General features: G+C 32.7%; 1 protein-coding gene across 1 annotated transcript in view; it reads right to left on the bottom strand.

Annotated features, from left to right (window-relative positions):
• Positions 1-22,518, bottom strand: part of LOC106461824 (peroxidase-like) — a 45,850-nt gene that overhangs the window by 16,064 nt on the left and 7,268 nt on the right. Inside the window, exons 2-10 of the mRNA XM_022388902.1 lie at positions 16,392-16,622; positions 10,811-10,902; positions 9,757-9,865; positions 7,400-7,617; positions 6,496-6,666; positions 1,738-1,905; positions 1,353-1,443; positions 1,065-1,075; positions 29-151 (exon numbers count right to left, since the gene is read on the bottom strand). Of these exons, the coding sequence (XP_022244610.1) occupies positions 29-151; positions 1,065-1,075; positions 1,353-1,443; positions 1,738-1,905; positions 6,496-6,666; positions 7,400-7,617; positions 9,757-9,865; positions 10,811-10,902; positions 16,392-16,622 (1,214 nt within the window). The remainder of the gene's footprint in view (positions 1-28; positions 152-1,064; positions 1,076-1,352; positions 1,444-1,737; positions 1,906-6,495; positions 6,667-7,399; positions 7,618-9,756; positions 9,866-10,810; positions 10,903-16,391; positions 16,623-22,518) is intronic.

Genomic DNA, 22,518 nt, shown 5'->3' with positions numbered 1-22,518 from the left:
ATGATTGTTACAAGGAACTAGAACGTACCTGCATCAAAACAATAAATGTTCCTCGGCCGAGCTGTACAGCCAACGTCAGGGTCCACCATTTTCATTGGAAGAATATCTTTAACTCCTAGCTCACGGTATAGCGGTAGAGTCCTTAGACGACCTGAAAAAAAAGTAATGTCGAATTTTACTTCTCTATAAATATGAAAATGCGTAAACGTTTTTAAACGAGGAGGTTAAATAAAAATATATTATTCTTTTTTTACATGTTTTAGGAAAGCATTCATGTAGTTAGAAATTTGACCATTCTTGGATCGTGCAATACACCCAGGACGATATGAAGCAGTGTTTTGGAAAAACGTACGTTCTCCACTCGTACTGTTGTCTAACTCTATAGCTTTGTTTTTATTTATCACCTTGCAAATTTCTTTGTCTTATTTAACACTTGTCTTAGCTGAGAAAGTTTAAAAAGTTTACAGGGTTCCAAAGTTATCAATTGAAACTCTAAAGTAAAAAAAAACATACATACCATGACTAAGTTACGTAACTTAGTAAGTTCATGTTATGTTCATTCTTTACGTTTTCACGATTAAAGATGTAGAGATACTGCGTTCATATTTTGATTAATAAGTGTTTTTTTTTAGCTTAATGGTAAGATATTCTGGTATTCTAAGGTGGAATTCGAACGGAGAATGATGTGGAAGGAACTAGAGGTAAGTACAACATCACATTCATTTAGACCAAGGGTTGGTAATATTATCTAAATGTACTTTGGTTTTTCTGCATGACTCTTGTGTGATTGTAAATGAGCAAAGAACTGATCTTTACTCAACGATTTCAACCTCAGCACTAACTGGATAGATTTATCAATAATATAGTTAGACCTATTACACTAAAACAAGGAACCTACCACCACGATATCAATAGTATATTTAAAGACCCATTGCTCTAAAACAAGGAACCTACCACCACGGTATCAATAGTATAGTTAGACCTATTACACTAAAACAAGGAACCTACCACCACGATATCAATAATATATTTAAAGACCCATTGCTCTAAAACAAGGAACTTACCACCACGGTATCAATAGTATAGTTAGACCTATTACACTAAAACAAGGAACCTACCACCACGATATCAATAATATATTTAAACCGTGGTGGTAGGTTCCTTGTTTTAGTGCAATGGGTCTTTAAGTATACTATTGATGCCGTGGTGGTAGGTTCCTTGTTTTGTGCAATGGGTCTTTAAGTATACTATTGATGCCGTGGTGGTAGGTTCCTTGTTTTAGTGTAATGGGCCTTTAAGTATACTATTGATACCGTGGTGGTAGGTTCCTTGTTTTAGTGCAATGGGTCTATTCACGCAGCCTCTTCGTTACTTTGTGGGAGCTTCCGTACATAAAGTTGCCATCGATGTAAGACGATATCGTGTTGATTTGAGAACGAGGACCTGGAAAAACATAAAAAGTAAAATAAAAGATATATAGGAAATTTAAAGTTATACTTGCTCAACTAGTACCCATTGCTGGTGAAAGTATACACTCTTAAATATCTCATTATTTTTGAGTTTATGACCTTCTCTAAATTTACTACAGTAACTCCACACGGTAAGTCAAAATAGTTTAGATTTGCGTAGATTATTCAACTTTTACACTGTTTTTCAAATATGCTTCATATATTTGTTCAGTAAGTACCATTACATCTCACGATCTCAGACTATTAGAAAACATACATAAATACACACCCAGTGTACATCCCGGTCTCGGACCTGGCAAGTTTCGAGCGAAGTCCATACACTGTTTATTGAAGAACTTGTAGAAGGGGTCATCATGTGGAATGTCAATGACAAGACAGTTAGGATGTCGGTGACTGGGAGGATACTTACAGCACTCGATGTCCATTTTCTGTTCATCTGCCGAAAACGCGTTAGTTTTAACAAAGTGATAATGATATTTGTATTTTCTGCAAGACCTAAAAATCTCTTCTTCTTCTACTTTACTTTTCAATCTTATTTACAAACAAACTATCTTTTTTTTCCCCTCAATATATACATAGTATTATTATAAATATAGTTTCAAAGACAACAGAATTAAGAACTTACAATATAAATAAATAAGTAATTGTTTATCTGTTTTTCAATTGACTACAATATATATATATAACAAACCTTTTCTGTTTTTTTTTCTTTTTTATTAATTTCTTCTACCGGTTTCGTGACTTCAAAGGTTACCCTTTAGGATATAATTTTACAGAGAATCTCATATAACATAAACATTCTCATACCGATTATCGACTTGAAGCTGTGCAATGTTTTCCAGATATATATGAAGAATTATTTCACCCCAGACTTAATAAGTGTTTGATTAAAAAGGCCTAGATATACTCTTAAAAATTGTTTATTTTTTTACTTATGACAAACAAATTTTTCATCAAATTTGTGGTACAGCAATGGGTAGAAAAGTTGTAAAAATTTGTATATATCATTGAATGAACATAAAGAAAGATTTTTCTAAGGAAGGTATTTTCAATTGTAAAAGAAAGAACTGTGTTTTATGTAATTTAGGTTACATGAAAACTACAAAAACAATAACGAACAATCATTTGAAAACCTGATTTTTCATTAATAATTAATTTAATTGCAATTCTAAGAACGTAGTATATTTTTTACAATATGTAAATTGTGGAGAATTGTATGTTGGTGAAACAGACAATTTAAGATTAAGGATAAATTTACATAAATTCCATGTTACATGTTCTGAAAAAAAGTCCACTATATGCCAGCAAACATTTTAAATAATGTATTTTGAGAAACGTTAAAATTCTAAAAGAACCATATTTTTTATGTTTTCCACTTTTTTTTTGGACACGTAATATAAAACAAAAAATTTTAGTTTTCTAATAATGTTTCATAAGTTGTTTTAGCGCCACTTTAAACAGATAGAGGTAAGAGGGCAGAAGTAGTTGTGGTTGTGTAAAGTTAGTCGGAATTGTGAAACTGTAGAAACTATTGATAAAAATTACAAAAGGGACAATAAAGTAAGTAAGATGTATTAAATTATGAAAGATTATGGAATGAAATGCATTTCTATAATAACAAGAGAAAGTGTAATTAGAATAAAAATTTAATTAAGAAAGGAAAGGAAATTGGATAAAGTTTAACTAATTTTATTTATTATCTTTACATTTTTTTAATATACTTAATTTATACAAGAAGGGTATTGTATGTTACATTTGGAAAACATATATATTTAATTTGGTTTATTTGTATTTAGTTGAAAACTGTATTTGAATGGTTTTGTTATATATCCTCTGAAGTCACGAAACCGGTTGAAGAAATTAATAAAGAAAGGATGAGTTCTGTTATTTGTAAACACAGGTGAAACTTATTTGTATTTTAGTTTTATATATATATATTTATTTATTTATTCACATATTGTTAATTATTACAGATATGCCAACCATCCTAAGACTTCCTTCCAATACCAACTGCAAACATACCTCACTTCTTGAGATGTTTTTATCTTCATTGAAATATTTCAGAAATATATCGATAATTATTTTAATTTCAATTTTATTTACAAAGTTACAGCCATATAGGATAAGTAACCAAACACAAAATATGTTTTACGCAATCGTTATTCCAAATGTAAAAAAGTATTGAAAAACATAATTAAAAACCTTTAATTTAAATGACCTGAAATTAGGGGTTATCCAAACATGTAGCTTCAGTCTATTTAAAATAACAGGAGCCAAGTAGTAAAAATACTTGGAACTTAGAGCTGAAACATTCTTGGATAGTAAAATAGATTGTAGTGACGAAAGGAGTAAAGGCTTTCTCTGGAAAGAATTAACAGTTTGAGATCAGGATTAAAAATGCTGAATCTTTGGCAACACAGATGGATCGGTAGACACAGGCCTGATAAATAATGAATATACCACATTATTTGAATTTTTGAATAACAGTTACACGGTAAGGAAGTCCCAGCATGAGCCTCAAAACCTGATTTTGTAATAGCCAGATTCGTTATAAAGAACCAAAATGTGTGCCCCAGACACTTAACCCAACAAGTCATTTGACTATAGAGGATTGAATAATAAATCTGATAGAGCACCCATACAGGAAAACTTTCCTACACCTTGACATGATATAATCTACTCTCGCAAATTTATTTGAAATCATTAAACTTTGTTCATCCCATCTAAAATTTCTTTGAATAATCACTCAAAGAATCTTTTAGGAATCAACCCGGTCAGGATCAACACTTTTGAAGATGGGTATTATCTTTGCAATTTTAAGAACATTTGGAAATTTGCCAGTAACACATACATTATTTACAATTATACGTACATAAGTGTCTTAACTGAAACATTAGGTAAAAATTATAATTTGATAATAATCTATTTTTGATATGCTACTTGTCTAGATGCGATGTAGGTTATTTCGATATGTTTGTTTCAGGGAAAGCTACACAAAGGCTATCTGCCTAGCTGTCCCTAATTTTGAACTGATAGACTGGAGGGAAGACAGAATGTAAACAACATCAAGCATCAACTCTTTGGCTACTTTAAGCAAATGTGAGATTTGACCATCACACTTATAACACACCTACAGCCTCAAAGTGTGAAGTGCGATTGCTTTTTCACAGCAATGGGACGTGAGCCATGAACTCTCCGAGCCATAATCCAGCATACTAACCACTAGGACACAACCTACTGGTTTTTAAGCTGAGAAATATTTAAATACAGCAACTGAAGCGTCACCAGTTCCTGTCAAGGATCCAGTCAGATGATATTAGTTATAATTATCTAATGAAATCTTACCGAATATATTGAACATATTTGGGGTGTTTTGAGATGTCTTTAATTCACAGAACGATCCTATATTTATATAGGAGTCTAAATAACATGCAGAATTGATGTTACTAATTTATTCTCTTGAATTATTCAGTTAACAAATTGTTTTAAAAACTAAGAATTAAATGTGAAACCCAATCTATCATTTGATTTACTACTAATCATTGAGTTATACCAGTATGAGGCAATTCCACCCCTTATCAGTAATGGTGGCGTGTATATTATATGTATTGTATTTTGAGATGTATTTTACTCACACAGTGATTATATGTCTACATAGACCTGCTGAATTAAAAATTGCAAAATTAAGACGTATTACTTTAATAGTTTATATTGTTAGGCGTGTTCTTTTGGATTATTCTGTAAAAAAGAATAATTCAAAATCCAGTCTACTTGGTGATGACGAAAACGTTTTATGTCTTCGACTACAATTTAGCTTAAACTAATGTATACTGGTAGACATAAGTTCCAAGCAGAAGCTAATACAACAATTTCACTTACTTGCTAATTCCCGTGCTCTACAAAATGTACATCGTAATACTTATTATTTTGTCAAAACACAAGTTCAATAATCATGGCACAAACACTAACTGGTGAATAAGTCCAATAAAATATCTCGCTACTTCAAACTCAGTGTAACTTTCTAATAGATTGTATGACCAATAATATACTGAAACAAACCCTCACAAGTAACCACGTATTCTAGACTAACTTGCATTCTATACTGTTCATACTATTATAAACGTTTGGAAACAATTCTAAACGTTAAACCACGCGCTCATCACCTGACTTCTGTGTTGGCCAAACAGCAATACAAACGTCTAAATTAAAAACAACAACAAAGCCTACAACAGTGTATTCACGTATCTCGCAAAAGTGCAACGAGATATGTGATCCCTTGAAATAACAGAAAACTAATCTGAGCCTTGATATTACAAAAATGTCTTTAAAAGTGTGGGTATAAGTTCCCCTAGACCCTCCGCTGGCTTATAATGTATTAGCGAACTGTATGATCTGTTTAGTTTACTGTTTAGGAGCTCGTACTTGCTAAGACCGACGATGGGACAAGGTTAAATGAAAATGTATATATGCAAATTCAGTTATTTTTTAAAAATTAAATATTACCTTATATTGAAAGGAAATTAGATCAATATTTGTTCTTTAATTCCAGATTACATTATATTTAAAGGTTGTTTGTTGTGTTTACCGCATAGAATCGAACCCCGAAGTTCAGAATTGTAAGTTCGTAAACTTACTACTGATCCGCTTGGGAACAATATATTTAAAGATGGGATCATGTAACCATAGGAAAAATTGGATTCAATAAACCACAGTGCTACACTTATCAATTTGAAATAAATGTACAAATAAATCTAAAAGGTGAGAAAGCACGAGATACGTAAAAAACAATTCTTAATTAACAGTCAACTAAAATCAATGAAGCTACGATCGAGGCTATCATCGTTTTTACTAACATGGAAGTTTTTTGTTTGAAATTAAGCACAAAGCTACACAATGGGCTAACTGTGCTCTGCCCACCACGGGTATCGAAACTCGGATTCTAGCGTTGTAAGTCCGCAGACATACCGCTGTGCCACTGGGAGGCAACATGGAAGTATATAGTTTAGTTAAACTGAGAAATGCTTACCTAAAGTAGGAGCTGCAAAGGTCATGTCATGGTCAATCATCTGTCCCCAAGCTACCAAAATGTTGCAAAGCTGACGGTCGTGCTGGCCGATGTCATGATGCATAACGAAGCTAACCACACGAGGACTGGGCAGATCCGACCCATCATAAGCACGGCGAGGAACAGAAATCGCTAAGAAGTTAACGAAGTTCAAAATTATTTACGAAATAAGATGCCGTCTTTACCTTTTTCTTCTTCTTAATTCAGAAAATTTAAAAAATATAGGCACTGAACCTTTTTCTATTACTAAGGAAAGGTTCACTTATATCATATTAAACTCTACATATAAAAAAAAAACTCACAAGATAAAGTGTAATAAAGGTGAGCTACATGTATAAATAATATTTGTCAAATAATACTCATAACATTAGATTTTCAACTCACAGAGATGAGTTATATATCGTGCATAACTGTATCTATTAACTTTTCGGGTGGACTTCTTTCGTCAAGCTTATATTGCATTTACATCTAATGAAAGGTCATCTCAGAGAAGCAAGTAACATTTTAATGAAATATTTCAACTTTTATTGATTTTTATATTTTTATAGTTCAGATTAATAAATATTTTTAGATATTGGTTTCGTTCAAAGATATAGAATTAAGTAAACATGACTAAATTCATCACGACAATACAAAACTCAAGTCTGTATCGAAAAATTTCTACACAAATTTTTATTATTTCATTACTCTTCTGAGCAAAAGAAGAAAAATGTCTGATGCTCATAATACTTACGTGTTGATATGTTTTACAAGTGATGATACTTTCACTCCCCCACTTGTTTATAATATCATAAGTATTTTAAAATTACAGAAAACAGTTAGTTTTATATCCTAATATAATATTGTCTCCTATATTGCCACCTACCGTCTGCGTAGACAGGAGGCACGTAACGTATCATAGATGACCGAGCGCTACCCCAGGAAGGATGGTCAAGGTTGTTGCACATGCCGGTAATTGTGCGGTAACGGTTCAGTTCACATTTCACAGGAGTTAAGAAAGTAGGACAGATCTCTTTTGCTGCTGTTTTGGTTGTGTCAACTTGTGGTAAGCCATTTATTATAACTTCAAAGGACAAACGGAACCTTCAGAACAAAAGTTATACCGATTCCACACAATAAAACTTCAAATATTAACAAAAATATTTTACAACGAGTGCATGATATGAATTCTTCACTAACCTGTACTTGTATGAATATTAGATTTGTTGTTTTTAAGTGAAAGTATGAAGCATTAAATAACATTAATTAAAAACGAGAGGGAATCTTCAATAGCCGCGGCACTTGAAATTATTTTAGGCAGGATTAAAGTAAACTAATATATGAGACCTTAGTTGTGGTCAGATGCATCAATCGAAAGGGTTTGACCTCCTGAGTACAAAACTGTAATTAGATCTTAAATCGGTCAAAAGATGACGGAGCTATGAGCTAAAAGTTTGTACTTGAAAAACAATAACAACAAAAAATAATAATAACTCAGAGCCGTTCTATGATCCACTATGCCGCCGTTAAAAATATTTGGTCTTACACACTACTTAGGAGAAGTAAAAAACAACAAGATACAGGAATATTCTGTAATTTTGTTAGTGTACAGGGTGACTATAAAGTTAATCCATCCATTATATTGCTCGTAACTGCCAAACTGTAACACATATGTTAGCGGAATTATGTGTGCATACACATGGATTCATAAGGAACGCATTTTTAGAGTTTTCAAATCTTGCCACTTGAGGTGCCACCTATGCTATGTGACGTCACGCTTAAATCAATAGAAAATGAAATAACCAACACAAATTTATTGAAATATTTTGCTGCACTGGTTTAACTCATTAGAGTAAGCGTTCACAATGTTCGCTACCATTCTCAATAACAGCTTCCAGACGTGGTAACACAGGGAACATAGCTGCCCGCATCTGACAGCTGTGGGTGGTAATAATGTGGCTCTGAATATTGGTTTTAAGATCTACACCCAGTAAGGATTTCCAGTAGTTTTCAGATAACACCATAACCAGGTGTGAGATCTGGTGAAAAACAGGTGAGGATCCCCTACTGTCAATTCGTTCGCCGAAAGTATTATGTAGCTGGTTCTTCAATACATTGGCAACATGTGGTGGTGCACGATCTTGCATGAACTCGGTGTCTCCTGCTGAATCCCCTTCTAGTGTAAGTAGAGTAACACCATGTTGTTGTTTACGTGCACCAGGTACTTTAACGAATCGTAAATCATGATCTGTGGGCTCCTAAAAAATGGGCTTAATGATGACAGTGCTGGTATAGGCAACCCATTTAATCATTTTTAGATAAAGCGTTTGTGGGTGTTCAGTTGGTTGAGGAAGTGGGCTTCATCAGTCCACAAAATGTTGTTAACCCCAATCAATTGTCATCCACATGAATACGTACAATAAATTCCATAGCAAAGTTCAGTGGTGTGGCTTTTTGGGTCGATACTGTGTGTGGAAACAGTTTTAGTGTCTCGTGCATCATCTTCCACAAAGTTTACTGTAGTGGCTAAGTAAATCTGACCAATTGATGAGTGCTGTGCACTGCTTGGGGGTTGCCCCGAACGATGTCAAATGATTCAAATTCGATGACGATGTTAAATGATACTTGTTGAATTTCTGCAACAGGGCGCCCTGATCGTGAAGCGTCAGCTACAGATTTTGTCACCTCCTATTTATGAATGGGATTAACCTCTGTCATGACGAAAAGCGCGTAAAGCCGCCCTTCATAACATTCATTGCTTTAGAAAAGCTTTACAAGTGATACCTCATCTTGAGAAAACTCTGGTCGCAGACACTTTGTAGGGAAACTAACACACCTGATAGCTCTATCAGCACACATACAAAGGAATTAATGTCAGAGGTGACGTCACATAATGTAAATCGTGCCCTCAGGTGGTACACTCTGCAACCTTTTAAAATGCGTTCCCCATGACCTCATTTGCATGCACATCTAATCATTTAATCCCACTAACAGAAGTGTTAAGGATTGGGAATTAGGAGCAACGGAATGCATGAAGTGACTTTTTATTCACCCTGTACAAAAACATATTAAGGTGAAACCTTTCAAAAATGAAGACAACATTACATATTCATTAAGTAGAAACATAAAAATAAGGTGATGGTTAAAATGTTCAGTATATTTTCCATATCACAGTTTAATACTACGAATATGACGAGTTATTTATCTTATGACAGACAGAGATAAATATGACAAAGCACTTACTTGTAAGCTAAAATTCGAGTAGCTTCCTCTATGACTTCACCTACTGGAGCAATATGCTTGTCTTCAGGATAATTGGATGATAAGTCATGTATTTGTGGCGGCAAGTGACCTTGGGGAAACAGAACAGGTTTTCTACTTTCTAACAAAACCACATTTTGTAAGGAAACTAACACACCTGACACTGGTATAGGTATACATATATAGCAGTCACTGTGAATCAGGGATTAATAAATTCTTTGTAGACGTTTCTTAAGCTTAAGTTTGCAATTAGGCATAAGTCAATTACAACTTTGTAACAAAATGACATTTATGAACCAAGGATTCATAGTTTTATTATTAAAGCAATAGTTTACAATATAATAAGGAGCTGTTTAATTAATATAGTCTTCTGCTTCTATAATGTAAAAGTTAAGGTTTATAGTTGAAATTTCTAGCTTTTAGAACCTGCTGGTATCTACATAGGGTATTCAGCTAGAGCTTCTACGAATGCAATCCTTACCTCTACGGCTAAATTGCCAAAATGAACGATTTTATAGCAACCAATCAGAAAAATAAAGAGTTACTCGATTGACGAAAATACTCGTTGTTGATAACTGAAAGAGAAAGTCATGGTAATGACCCATTCATTTTGTCATAATTTCAAACCCAAAGAAAAATCATGACATCTACATTCAGAACTTGATGACACTTTTTAAGTTCCCACGGTATCTTTATAACCTGGGTGGCAAAATGTTTTTAATTAACATTCTTCTTTCTGACGCTATAAGGTTAACAGCTTGTATTTGAATCCATGTGACCATTCTAGTTTTTATTCTTCCGAGATATCTTTAAAAACCACGTATGATTAATTCCACAAACTTTCAGGGACGAGTAACTTTTAACCACGAATTGTATGAGTAGTGCGGGTTATTAACTCTTAACCACAAATTGTATGAGTACTGCGGGTTATCTGAGCTCGAAATGAGAGTATCTAGAACAGGATTAGCAGTAGCTTAAGTGAAATAATTAAGACTGAAATACCGAATATAACAATTTGTAATCTTGAGTAACTTACCGTATCTTGTACGAGCTTCGTGAATAGCAGAGTTCACATCGTTGTATGTAATGCATATTTCTCCATACCTCGATGAAACAGCCGCTTTTAAACTGAAATAATTGAATTTATCTGTTACAAGTGCACAGTGGTTTCAAATGCTTGTATTGTTTTTTGTGAGTTTTATTTTGAACGCTTTTGAAGCCAAAACTGTGAGGTTCCAGAGTCAATTTCTCATAGAACCTTGTAGTAAAATAAGTTTACGAATAATTCTATACATTTTAAAGCATATATAGCATTTAGTAACAATTCTATATAAAAAATAAGATAAAAAAGAGTTTTTGTTTATACAAGTAAAGAAAACAATTTTCAGAAAAGGAAGTAAATGTAGGGATGGCTAATATCAATCCTTCAAAAACAATGCAAACAAGATAGTAGGGATAGCACTTGCATTATCCCTACATAATAGCACAGACACACAGTGTAGTAGAATGTTAAGAGACAAAAACAAGATAAATTAAACTCAATTGTGATATATATTGTTATATGTTAATTCTTGCCTGTGATATATATGTAAATATGATGAAAATAACATCTCTACTATCTTGTTTCCATTCTTTTTAAAGGCCCCCAGTAGCACAGCGGTATGTCTGCGGACTTACAACACTAAAAACCGGGTTTCGATATCCGTGGTGGGCAGAGCACAGATAGCCCATTGTGCAGCTTTGTGCATGAATTAAAACAAACAAAAAAAAAGGGTTTTGAAGGATTGATATTAGCCATCCCTACATTTACTTCCTTTTCTGAAAAGTTTTTCTTTACTTGTTTTTTTAATGCAGTTTTTCAATAGACATAGGAAGGTTGTATTTATATCCAAGTTCTAAATACAATGGGGTTCCAACTATAATATTTATTATCTATCTATTATTAGCTGGTAATTCCTGTTTCACCCTGTACTTAAGCTTTTTAAAGAAACACCAAATGTTTGTAAAAAAAGCTGACTTCAAGGGGTAATGTTAATTTCGTTTATACTAAAATTATGATTTATTTAATAACTACTAATTAATAATATTTATAAAAGCGGATACTTCGTTTGAAACTATGTCACATCAGTGAAACTGGTTGACACTATTGGTTTTTGAGTTATCATGTAATAAAAAAGAAGAACAAGAAATTCAAACTTTTTGCTATGATATTTACAGACATTCCCAGAAATAATGACTCTGTCATTACATAGATATTGTTATAAAAGGAAACACTGTATAGTATTGTAAAGTTCTGATGACCTCTTTAGGAGATATTTAAAATACAATTTCGAAGAAAATCCGGGCCATCCCTACGTAGACAGAGCTACCGCCTGCCTGATTATCCCCAAACCAAATATATATATATACAAATTATCAAGCTAAACCTATATCTAAAGTTAATAATATTAAAATTTTTATTATGAAGTACAGCTATCGAAATGCAACCTAATTCACTTAGTTCATACATATTAATAAAATAAACAAACATAAATCAGGTAACTAAAAAAATTATATGCAGAAGGGTAATATAAACAAATACACGTCATATAGGTTTTTAATGTAATTTATCAACTTGTTTTTTATACAATTATGAATACACTAACACTAGATAGACATTGTTGACATTTGAGATTACATTTGAATAAGCTACTCAATAAATTCATAATCGTGTTTTAGACAATTAAAAATTGTAGCAATATTTATTTCCTCTAGAAATCGAAAACAAATCTTTGTATTCCGGACGCTATATTTCAGATTTAGTATTTGGTCCGCTATATTACTATAAATGTTTAATTGAAGATTTTCCAAAAGCTATGAAAATCACAGCAGGGATTCAAACCGGAAGCGGAAACTGAACCATGAAAGCAAAAAAGAACGCGAACTTTTCAAGGAACAGAAACGAAATGAATGTATTACTTTCTGAACGAAAAAGATACAAAGAGTTTATTTATTAGTTAATAAGATTTTTCGTTATCTTTAGCTTACTATCTTTATTTCTTTCCACTGTTTTCAAAATACAGTAATTTGAAAAAAAAAATTCTTTACAGAGTTGTATTTAAAATATAATTAAACAACTTTATTATTATTGTATTCAATACACTTGACATAAAAACGTTGTTTATAAATTATCCTTTAATATTATATAAGTTTCAATTTCTTGATTTAAAAATAGACATATCAATAAATTCTCAATCTTCACTTCTCTGTGTCACGTGATGCTTTATGCTCTTAATTCTACTTTTAATATTTTCTTCCTTCCCTCATACAGGTTTCAGAATATTCACCAATTAGAAACACCAACTATGGGCATTGACAAACTAAAATTTAAAATAAAATCCTCCCACCTTCTTTATTCTCTGATATATCAATAAATGTGTTACACCTACCACAGAAGCTACTCCCAACTCTTCATGCTTGTGAAACTACTTATTTACCTAGGCTTACTTGTCAATGGTACATTTTATAATCAATAGAAACCTCATATTGTGATTGATGTTATTATGACGACTCCATTTTAATTTATTTTGGTTAAATGCACCATTTCCCAAATAGATGTCTTGAATGTAAACTGAAGTCGGGGTTTTAGTAAGCAACGAAATTTTATTTACCAGTTTATAGATTAGTTAGAAAACCCTGTAAATTATATTAGTTTCGGTTATTTTATTTTACTGTTTCAATTATTGTTTGGGTTTGAAATATGGATATTTGAAAGGTAAGTGAATTAATTTTGGTACCTTGTTCGAAAATACAATGTAGCAGGTTACTCCAACACAAAACAGTCTCTACGCCTAAAGTAAGTGCTAAATTTCTTGGTTTTTCATGCATATTATATATGTATATATATATTTGTAAGATGTAAAGAAGACGTAAAAATTAATTTTCATTTATTATTATTATAATATATATATATATGCACACACACATATATATTTATCAGATGTAAAGAAAACTTAAACATTAAAAACTTATTAGGTTAGGTAACAAAAAGTAAACAAGAAAAATTACATTTCTCCGCGAGGTTTAAACACGGGTGCTACTTGTGCGTTATGTAATTTCATCGTAACTTGAGCTATGCCATTTTTTTTTCTATTGTAGAATAAGATGGAATGACGAGTGTTAATACTGTAAATCTACTCCTAATGAAAATGCCATTCCTTGCTGTTCTTTATTTGCAAAAGTGATAGTCTTAAATTGTACGATTTTAATTTAAGATGTGAATTACGAACTCGTGTGTAAAAAAAAAAAAGTTATTTAATTTCATTGTTATATCCGAAATAAACGTATAGAAAAGTTGCATGTGTGAACACAATACATTTGTTGAATGTCTGAAAGTGGTAATAAGACTGTTTACGCGTAACTAATTACTTGTAGAACATTTGTTTTTGTTTGGTGTTTTCAGCAAAGTTTTCGCTTTTTTTTTTTAGTTTAGAAAATAGAACTGGGGCTAAGGAATCTGTAATGGCGAAAAGAAAAGTGAAGCAGGCAGCTGTAATTTTCGTTAAAAGGTGTAACATTGCTGTTCCTATAGGAAGTAAGTAAGTGCGTTTATTGATATAGACAGATAACGCCACACTTGGAGCGACGAGTTATCTGGAGTTTATTGTATTTCATATTCTTTGTATAATGCTATTCCAGAAAATAAAGACACATGAACACCAATAGAGTAATACTTGACTAGAAAAACATTAAACCGGTATTAATTGGTACTTAATTACGTTCGAACCAGAACGAAACGAAATAAGGTGTTTGGAACTTTCGAAATAAGAGCCGAAAATTTTGGTCCTCTTCGGAGCCGAACCGGAAAAGGAAAAGAAATCCAGCTACAATCAGCGATAAAGCAAAAAAAACCAAAAAAAAAACAATTTGGTAAAATATTATGGTATCTTTACGATAAGACAAAACAGAAGTTATGTAAACACTTAAGAGTCTATAGTTTTGTGTTATACAACTAAAAATATTAAGGGTTAACTCCAATGAATAATACTGTTAAAACCAGTACATCAAAAATTCCAGCTAACACACGAAAGACTATAATTGTATAATTAAAAAAAAAACTTATTTAGACAACGCGCAGAAAGATAAACCATAGCGTCAAGGGTGTGTGATTTCATGTTTTATCCTACCATGACAGCGATATATTTAGACACGCAAGTGTATGTAAGGATGTTTATTTTTTAAAGTGTTATTATGTTTGTATTTCGTTTCCTTGAAATTATTCGCTCTGAATAATGATGAGGTAAAGGCTCCTCACGGTATTTGCTCCCCCACTTTATTTTGTTTACAAGCAGGATATACTTTATTTCGACATAAACTCATCTTGTATCCAAATTATTAACATTGTTCTGGAAGAGTGACGATCTAGGTTCTGGTGAGCCTTTTATGACGTGGTAGTCTAAGAACTTAAGAATTTATATTTTTTCCCCCGAGTTCTATTACGCTTCAGTGCAGAAGGCGAATATCAGATGTAGTATAATTGTTATTATGCTTCAATAACTTTTTATACATTCCTGTCTTCCGTTCTTTATTTATTTATACTTTGGATATTAAAAATATAATTAACAAAAAGATTTCAACTTAATTACTTATAAGTATGTATTAAGCTTATTTTAAATCCGTTGACTTCCTGTTTACTTCAAATTATCTACTGACTGACCACTTCCAGATACTAATACAACGCTCAGCTTGTATCTATCGATTGGTCACTTCCAGGTATTAATGCAATGATAACCAGTATCTAACGATTGGTCACTTCCAGGTATTAATGCAATGCTAACCAGTATCTATCGATTGACCTTTTTGCAGTTATTAATGCAAGGATTAGCCATTATTTATTAAGTGAATATTTCCATACGCTAATTCGATGCTCAACCTGTGTCTACCGACTGACCACTCTCAGGTATTAATGTAACTCTCAACCATTATCTAACGACTGACCACTCCTAGATAATAATGTAACGTTCAGCCAGCACCTACCGACTGACCACTCCCAGGTACTAATCCAATGCTCAGCCGGTTTAGATAGTGGCTATTTAGGACCAAACGATAAGGAGGAAGATTCAGCAACTCTTCTATTTTCTGAAATTTAACCATATAATTGTTGTATCTTTTATCGAGCGTGAAATGACCATTTCCGTTTCAAACCGCTTTCCAAAAGCACCAAGGATCCTGAATCTCTCTCTTTCTAATTAATCACTTCTGTGTTCTTTAAATGATTTTAAATCAGTAGTATTTAACCACTATTAAATTCAACTGAACTTACCCTTTTTTATCAGTATTTATCTTTGGTAGACAGTCATATTTTTAGAAAACGCTTAAATTCAACATTCAGTAAAACATTTAAGAAGAGTAAACGTATAGTTATTTTCATAAGCGCTAATAGTATCTGTTTGGAATGCCAAGATTAGATTTTCTGAAGTATTAAAGATGACCAATAATTGAATATAACTATAGCGCATATAAACCTACAAACATTATTTCATTATCACAATACCAATATAAGGTGTGTGTTTTCCCCTTATAACCGTGTTTTGAATAATAATAAATCATGCAATATTAAAATAATAATTCCCACTTACTTAGGTACGAAGTTTGCTATGTACAGCAAGCCCTCACTTGCACCAAATCCTCTGGGTGGTGGAGGAAAAGAGTATGGACCAGCGTCGTTACCACCACCACCTCTTTTGACACTACGTACTATTATAGCACAATGTGGGGAAAGTTTGGGGTTCTGTGGAGTATGCTTATGAAAGGGAAATACAGTTGGATCCCCTAACGTCAAGAGCGCAATTGTTGCTAAAGAAAAATATCTGAAAAACAAGAATTCATTCTGTTAGGATAATTTATATATGATAATTTTCACTTGCTAAGTTTTATTGGTACAAAACTAATAAAAATAATTCAAAGTAAAAATTATAAAAATATGTTATACACTCTGTTTTTTAAATTTAAAAGACATAAAATGTAAGATAAATAATGTAAAGACTGGAAAAACTGTTCTAAAAGAACCCATTTTGTAATGAGAATAAAAAAAAAGTGTTTGAGAAAGCCTTGCTTAGTCCACTAAACTCGTTTAAATATTGTATTTTTGGAAATAGATATACAATAGTTTTTTTAGATTTACCGTTCCCAAGTGGCTCAGTGATAAGTATGAAGGCTTATAACACTAAAACTCATATTTCGATACCTGAGGTGGGCACAGCACAGATAGCCCAAGATTTACCAGTGTAATAACTTTTCTTTGTCTGTTAGGTTTATGAATAAAAGTTCAAATAAAGTTATTATTACTCACCCAGTTTCTTTTAAAAAATAATCTGAACTTTTTGCAGAATAACAACGAATGTTACAAAGTACTATTTATTAGAATTTCTATTTTGGCTTCAAAGCCTCACGTCACTTCGAAGACAAAATACGTGTATGTTTTTGATTTTTCTATTTCATGTATATTCATGTTTTACTTTCACCTATACCCCACTTCCATCACAATAAATATTGAAATAAATTTAAATGGTTATTGTTATATTTTTAGTAATATTTATAGACTAGATTATATATTAAGTTTTGTGGAAACGTGTATTATAGGACGATGTATCTCTCTTTCTCATTGGTAAAGATATTCAATTTTGTATAATAAAGCATTAGAGGAGTTTCTTCTCAAAATGTGATAGTTTATGAGACGCTTTCTAACTGTAAAAAAGTATCATAAGGGTCTATCATTTAATTTCTCTACGCCCCAAGTTTGAGTAAAAAAAAATATCATCTTTCTGGTTAACGTTTATCTTATGGATAACTCCAAGTTTGAGTAAAAAAAAAATTATCATCTTTCTGGTTAACGTTTATCTTATGGATAACCCCAAGTTTGAGTAAAAAAAAAATAATCTTTCTGGTTAACGTTTATCTTATGGATAAATGATTCTTTGCTTTTAGTTTTTTTTTTTTTTACTAATTTACAATAAAAACCGTTCAACATTATTTTATATTTATAAACAGATCTTTTGAAAGCAAAGAGTGGCTCGTGTAACATTCTCTTTCCACAATAAATTACAGATTTTGTTTGTGGTTAGCAAGGCAGAAATGGAAAACAATGAAATGAAAGCATTACATAAGCGTATAATGTTCAACGTTCTTAGCTTGCAATTGCGAAAGCATGTGTATTCAGAAATGATCACGTAATCCAGAATGCAATTTTAAGTGTAAAGGTTTAAAGCGTAGAGAGTGATATACTTGAACCGCATATCGACACAATTAAAAAATAATAAGCCTTCTATATATACAATATTGGAAATAATTGTGGAAACAGTGAATACAATGGGTCTAAAATGTAAATAATATGTAATAGCTCTCCCTCTATTGTATAAAAAGGAACTGCACCAGAGTACAGCCCGTGTTGACTGTTTACATTGTGATTGGTTGTCATCCAACCAATCAGAGAGAGCCAAACAAACTAACACAATGTTTATAAAAGCACATACATTCATATTATTCCCAACAGCCCTGTGTTGATTGTACTCATTGCTCAGAGGACATACATGTGACAAATGTGCAGAAATAAAACGTTTTGGTTGGAGAATGCTACTTCATGTTACAAACTGAGGAGAAATTTCAGGCTTCAGTAGGAGATGGGTTAAACACTGAAATGGGTATGTGAAACTAGTACTGATGATAATATAAACGACCCAAATAGAAAGGCCAAACTCTTCAAAGGTGATGTTAAGTAATTCAGGGGATACATGACAGTCTAGTGGAGATGTCGCCAATGGCGTAGCTGTAAGTATAGGTGTGAATATTACCTCCAGAATGGTAAGATACAAATTAGTACGAATTGGCATCAATGAATATGTAGCTGCTCAAAACCACCATTTAGAATAAACTACCAAACAAAAGTGTTGAAATGAGAATTATTCTTAATAAAATGATATGAGCAAAGCTTACAGACTAATCCAACTTCAATTGTTTGGCAAAAATTAAAGATAGCTTGTTCAATGGCAGAGAAGAAAATGGGTTCATAATAAATGTACAACATTTACAGTAAGCATGCTTGGGGGACTGAATTAAGCAAATGTAAGATGCTTTTCAGCCAATGAGGTGGAGATCTACGCAAAATTGATGGCATCGAGACTGCTGATAGGTTCAAGTAGATCCATGATGTAATTCCTTCAGAAACAAAATTTGTTAGGCAGGTATTTATCTTCACCAATATAATTATCGAAAGACTGAATTAAATAACGATAAACAGAAGAAAAGAAAGGAGTCGAATTACTATTCGATACAATAGTTAGGCCTCCACAAAGTTCAGAATACTGTCAAAGTTATGTGGAATTATATGAAAGAGAGAAGGTCATATGGCAACCAACAATTTAGCCGAGTTATGTGGAATAACAGAGAATTTTGAACAATATTACACAAAGATATATTGGTAAACACAAAAACAATGTGTACTGGTCTATTTAAAGCAATTAAAAACTACAAGTACATTGTGAAGTCTTTCCTTTTTCCTGTAATAATTTATTGAATTAATGATAAGTTAACAAGTTATATGCAATTACTCATTACTTGTGAGTCTTATATTAGTGTCTCCTGTGTGTTTCTTTTGTTATTTCCAATACTGTAAGTGACCACTTCTTGAACCATTTTGATCTTTCAATTTCAGTAGCATTACATACACATACAAATGGTGTACAAGTACTCCAATTTCAACTAGAGTAATAATGTATACTAGTGAAATTAAATTTTAACAGCTTCATAGATATTGTTAATATAAGCTATCATTTTGTTAAACCTGACGTAAAAAGTTTACAAGAGTTTCACGTTTTGATTTTTTAATTCATATGAGACTCATGTAATCTTACTGTGTAATTAAAAGTTAATCAGCTGAGTTAGCACACATTGCAATTAAAAGCCTACAACAAAGGAAGACATTAAGGATTCTGTAGCAAAGTATAGTAGACTATCTTTCGTGCAAACCAGGGAATAGAAGTGAACACGTTTATCATTATTAACATAAAAGATGGCTGTAGATACTGCGAGGGCAAGCTTTGGCTAGTACTGGTTAAGATGGTAAAAGTTCGATGAAATCACGAAAGAGTGACGTTTATTATAATTTTGTGAAGGTAATGGATCGTTTGAGAAGTAGTTATGATTGATAATACCGATAAGAAATCACAGAACTGTTCACAGATATATGCGTTCGTTCAGTGCTAACACAAAGAAAGTGTACCAGACACTTAAAGTGACTGGCTTATATAATAATATGAATATACAGGAATGAAGAACTCTCCCTTACAAACACCACAAATTTCAACAGCAGACGATAGGAGTTTGATGAAGCCATGGGAGAGTGAAATTTACTCTTATTTTATGAAAGTAATGAATGCTTTCAACATTAGTTGTTGGTTTGGAAGATTGATGAGAAGTGAGAGAACTGTTCATAATATATACGTGGTCCAGCTTAGCAGGTATATTAACATTTTCTTTGTTGCCAAAATCAATCTCTTTTGAACAAGGAACACTGCGTTTTTTTTCTTTCTTTTTTTTTTTTTTACAGCTGAGATGAAGCCTAAAGAAGAATCAATCAGATTCATGATATCCTGGCACCACACTATCTCATATACCAGCATATATTCTAGTAATATCAGAACAAAAAAAAGTATTGAAAAAAGGAGAGTTCTCATGTTCCAGATTCTTACGTCGGAATGTGCAAAAATTGGAGAGGGGAGCAATCGTAAATGAATAAAAATTGTCTTACAATTAATAAAAACTATTTAAAATATCATTCAAAAATCTCGCACAATAACATACAGAAACATACAAAATACAAATTAAATTGTTTGCTTTGTGCCACAAAATCTTAAGTCTTATACAGATAATAAAAATGTTTCAGATAATAACCAGTATACACACTATACAGATACACAAAGAGTTACTAACAGCGTCATGTTTAGAATTTGCCAAAGAACTGTAGTCTCCTTTAACTTCGGCTGGAAAAGCTGGCCGACTGCATAGAAAAATAAAGGAAACAATATTGGGGTGGTGAAGAGGGGGGGGGGCAGGAGAAATGATATTAAGACCTCCATTTTAATTACTGGGGGCACATGCAGTTGATTTTAGAGGATAATTAAACCTAAAATATCACACAATTATACATATTACAGGTTTAAGTTACAAAACTGATTAAGGTCAGGCAGTCTCGGTGAGAGGCAGTTTATTAAACATTGTGTTAAGAGGCAAAGCAGTAAATTGCAGAAATGAGGACGAAGGCACAATATGCATTTAATGACTGATTACCTATATTAGTTGTAATGCTTTAAGCACCACACAACGCAGAGTTAATAACTTTCCTTATCTTATAGTATAAAGGAACGGATCTGCCTTTGGTCTGCCCAGCTGGAGTTTCTGACCTCACCAAACCTAGCCTGCTGTGACTATGGATTAAGGAAATATACACTCCTTACAGTTAATGAGTTACAAAGTGGAAAGATAAATACATTTAAAACAACAAAAACATGCATGTTATAAATTGTAGAAAACAAGTTTGACTGCTTGTAAACAAAATGCAATCCTAAATAAGACCTAAAATCTAGGGTATACAAATGCTGTTTCTAATTATATTTTCATGTATATACAAATGAAAAGAAAGTTTATATGTTTTAGAACTTCACAGATTGCTGAAGAGACTTTCAACTCACTAAACGGGTACTACAATCTAAGAATTTACAGCAGAGGAATTCATGTATAGTTTTATGTTTGTGAGAACTGCTAAAACAAACACTTCTTTTAATTATCTGTAACGGTTAGAGAACAGAGATGTGGTCATTGTTTTTCCCGTAGGGAATAGCTCAGTTGGTAGAAAACGTTTTGGAGTCCAAGGAGATTTCAGAGTTCTTCTATAGGATTTAAATCAGGATTTTGTACTTGCCAATCCACGGCCTCTATAGTTTCTTGTTCAAGGTAGTCTACTACAATTCATATAGTATAACACAGGACATTTACCCTGTATCAGTAAAAAAACTGGTCCAATTTTACCCACGCTAAGTCACATGACTAAGCTAAGTTCTACGTCAGTATATGTTAGAGTACAAACCCAAAGAACCGTGAAGTCTTTGTATCCATTCATACTGATGTCCTTCCTATATATTATAATTGAACAACTAACCGAAACAGCCATCCATATTCGACTTTGTTGCACTGGGCATTACTGTCTCTGACTCTCCAGACACGAACCCCTCGATTACTGGTAGAGATACAATATATTGTTTCATTAATGATAAGTACAGCCGTATTGATATCCCTTATAGTGAACTTGACAAGACCACAAACGAGTTCAAGGTGTTGCACGGTCTACTGTGGAGTTAAAGCGAGTCTTCTCAACCTTAAAGCCGGACTCATGAAGACACTTTCTCACTGTTTGGAGATTACTAATCCCTTCAGTTGCTGTCCTGAAGTCCATATTGAGTCCAGCGGTTCCTAACAGCAGTTTCATAAAAATAGCAGTCATTACATGACGAGTTTGATCTTTATCCAGGCTGTGTAGAAAACAGACGGGTTGTCCAATACTTTATCCAGGCTGTGTAGAGAACAGACGGGTTGTCCAATACTTTATCCAGGCTGTGTAGAGAACAGGCGGGTTGTCCAATATTTTATCCAGGCTGTGTAGAAAACAGACGGGTTGTCCAATACTTTATCCAGGCTGTGTAGAGAACAGACGGG

Source organism: Limulus polyphemus, unplaced genomic scaffold (assembly GCF_000517525.1).
Source record: "Limulus polyphemus unplaced genomic scaffold, Limulus_polyphemus-2.1.2 Scaffold1039, whole genome shotgun sequence".
In the NCBI taxonomy this organism is placed as follows: domain Eukaryota; kingdom Metazoa; phylum Arthropoda; class Merostomata; order Xiphosura; family Limulidae; genus Limulus; species Limulus polyphemus.
Note: the sequence above shows the minus strand (reverse complement) of the source record. Positions and strands in the feature narration are given on the sequence as shown.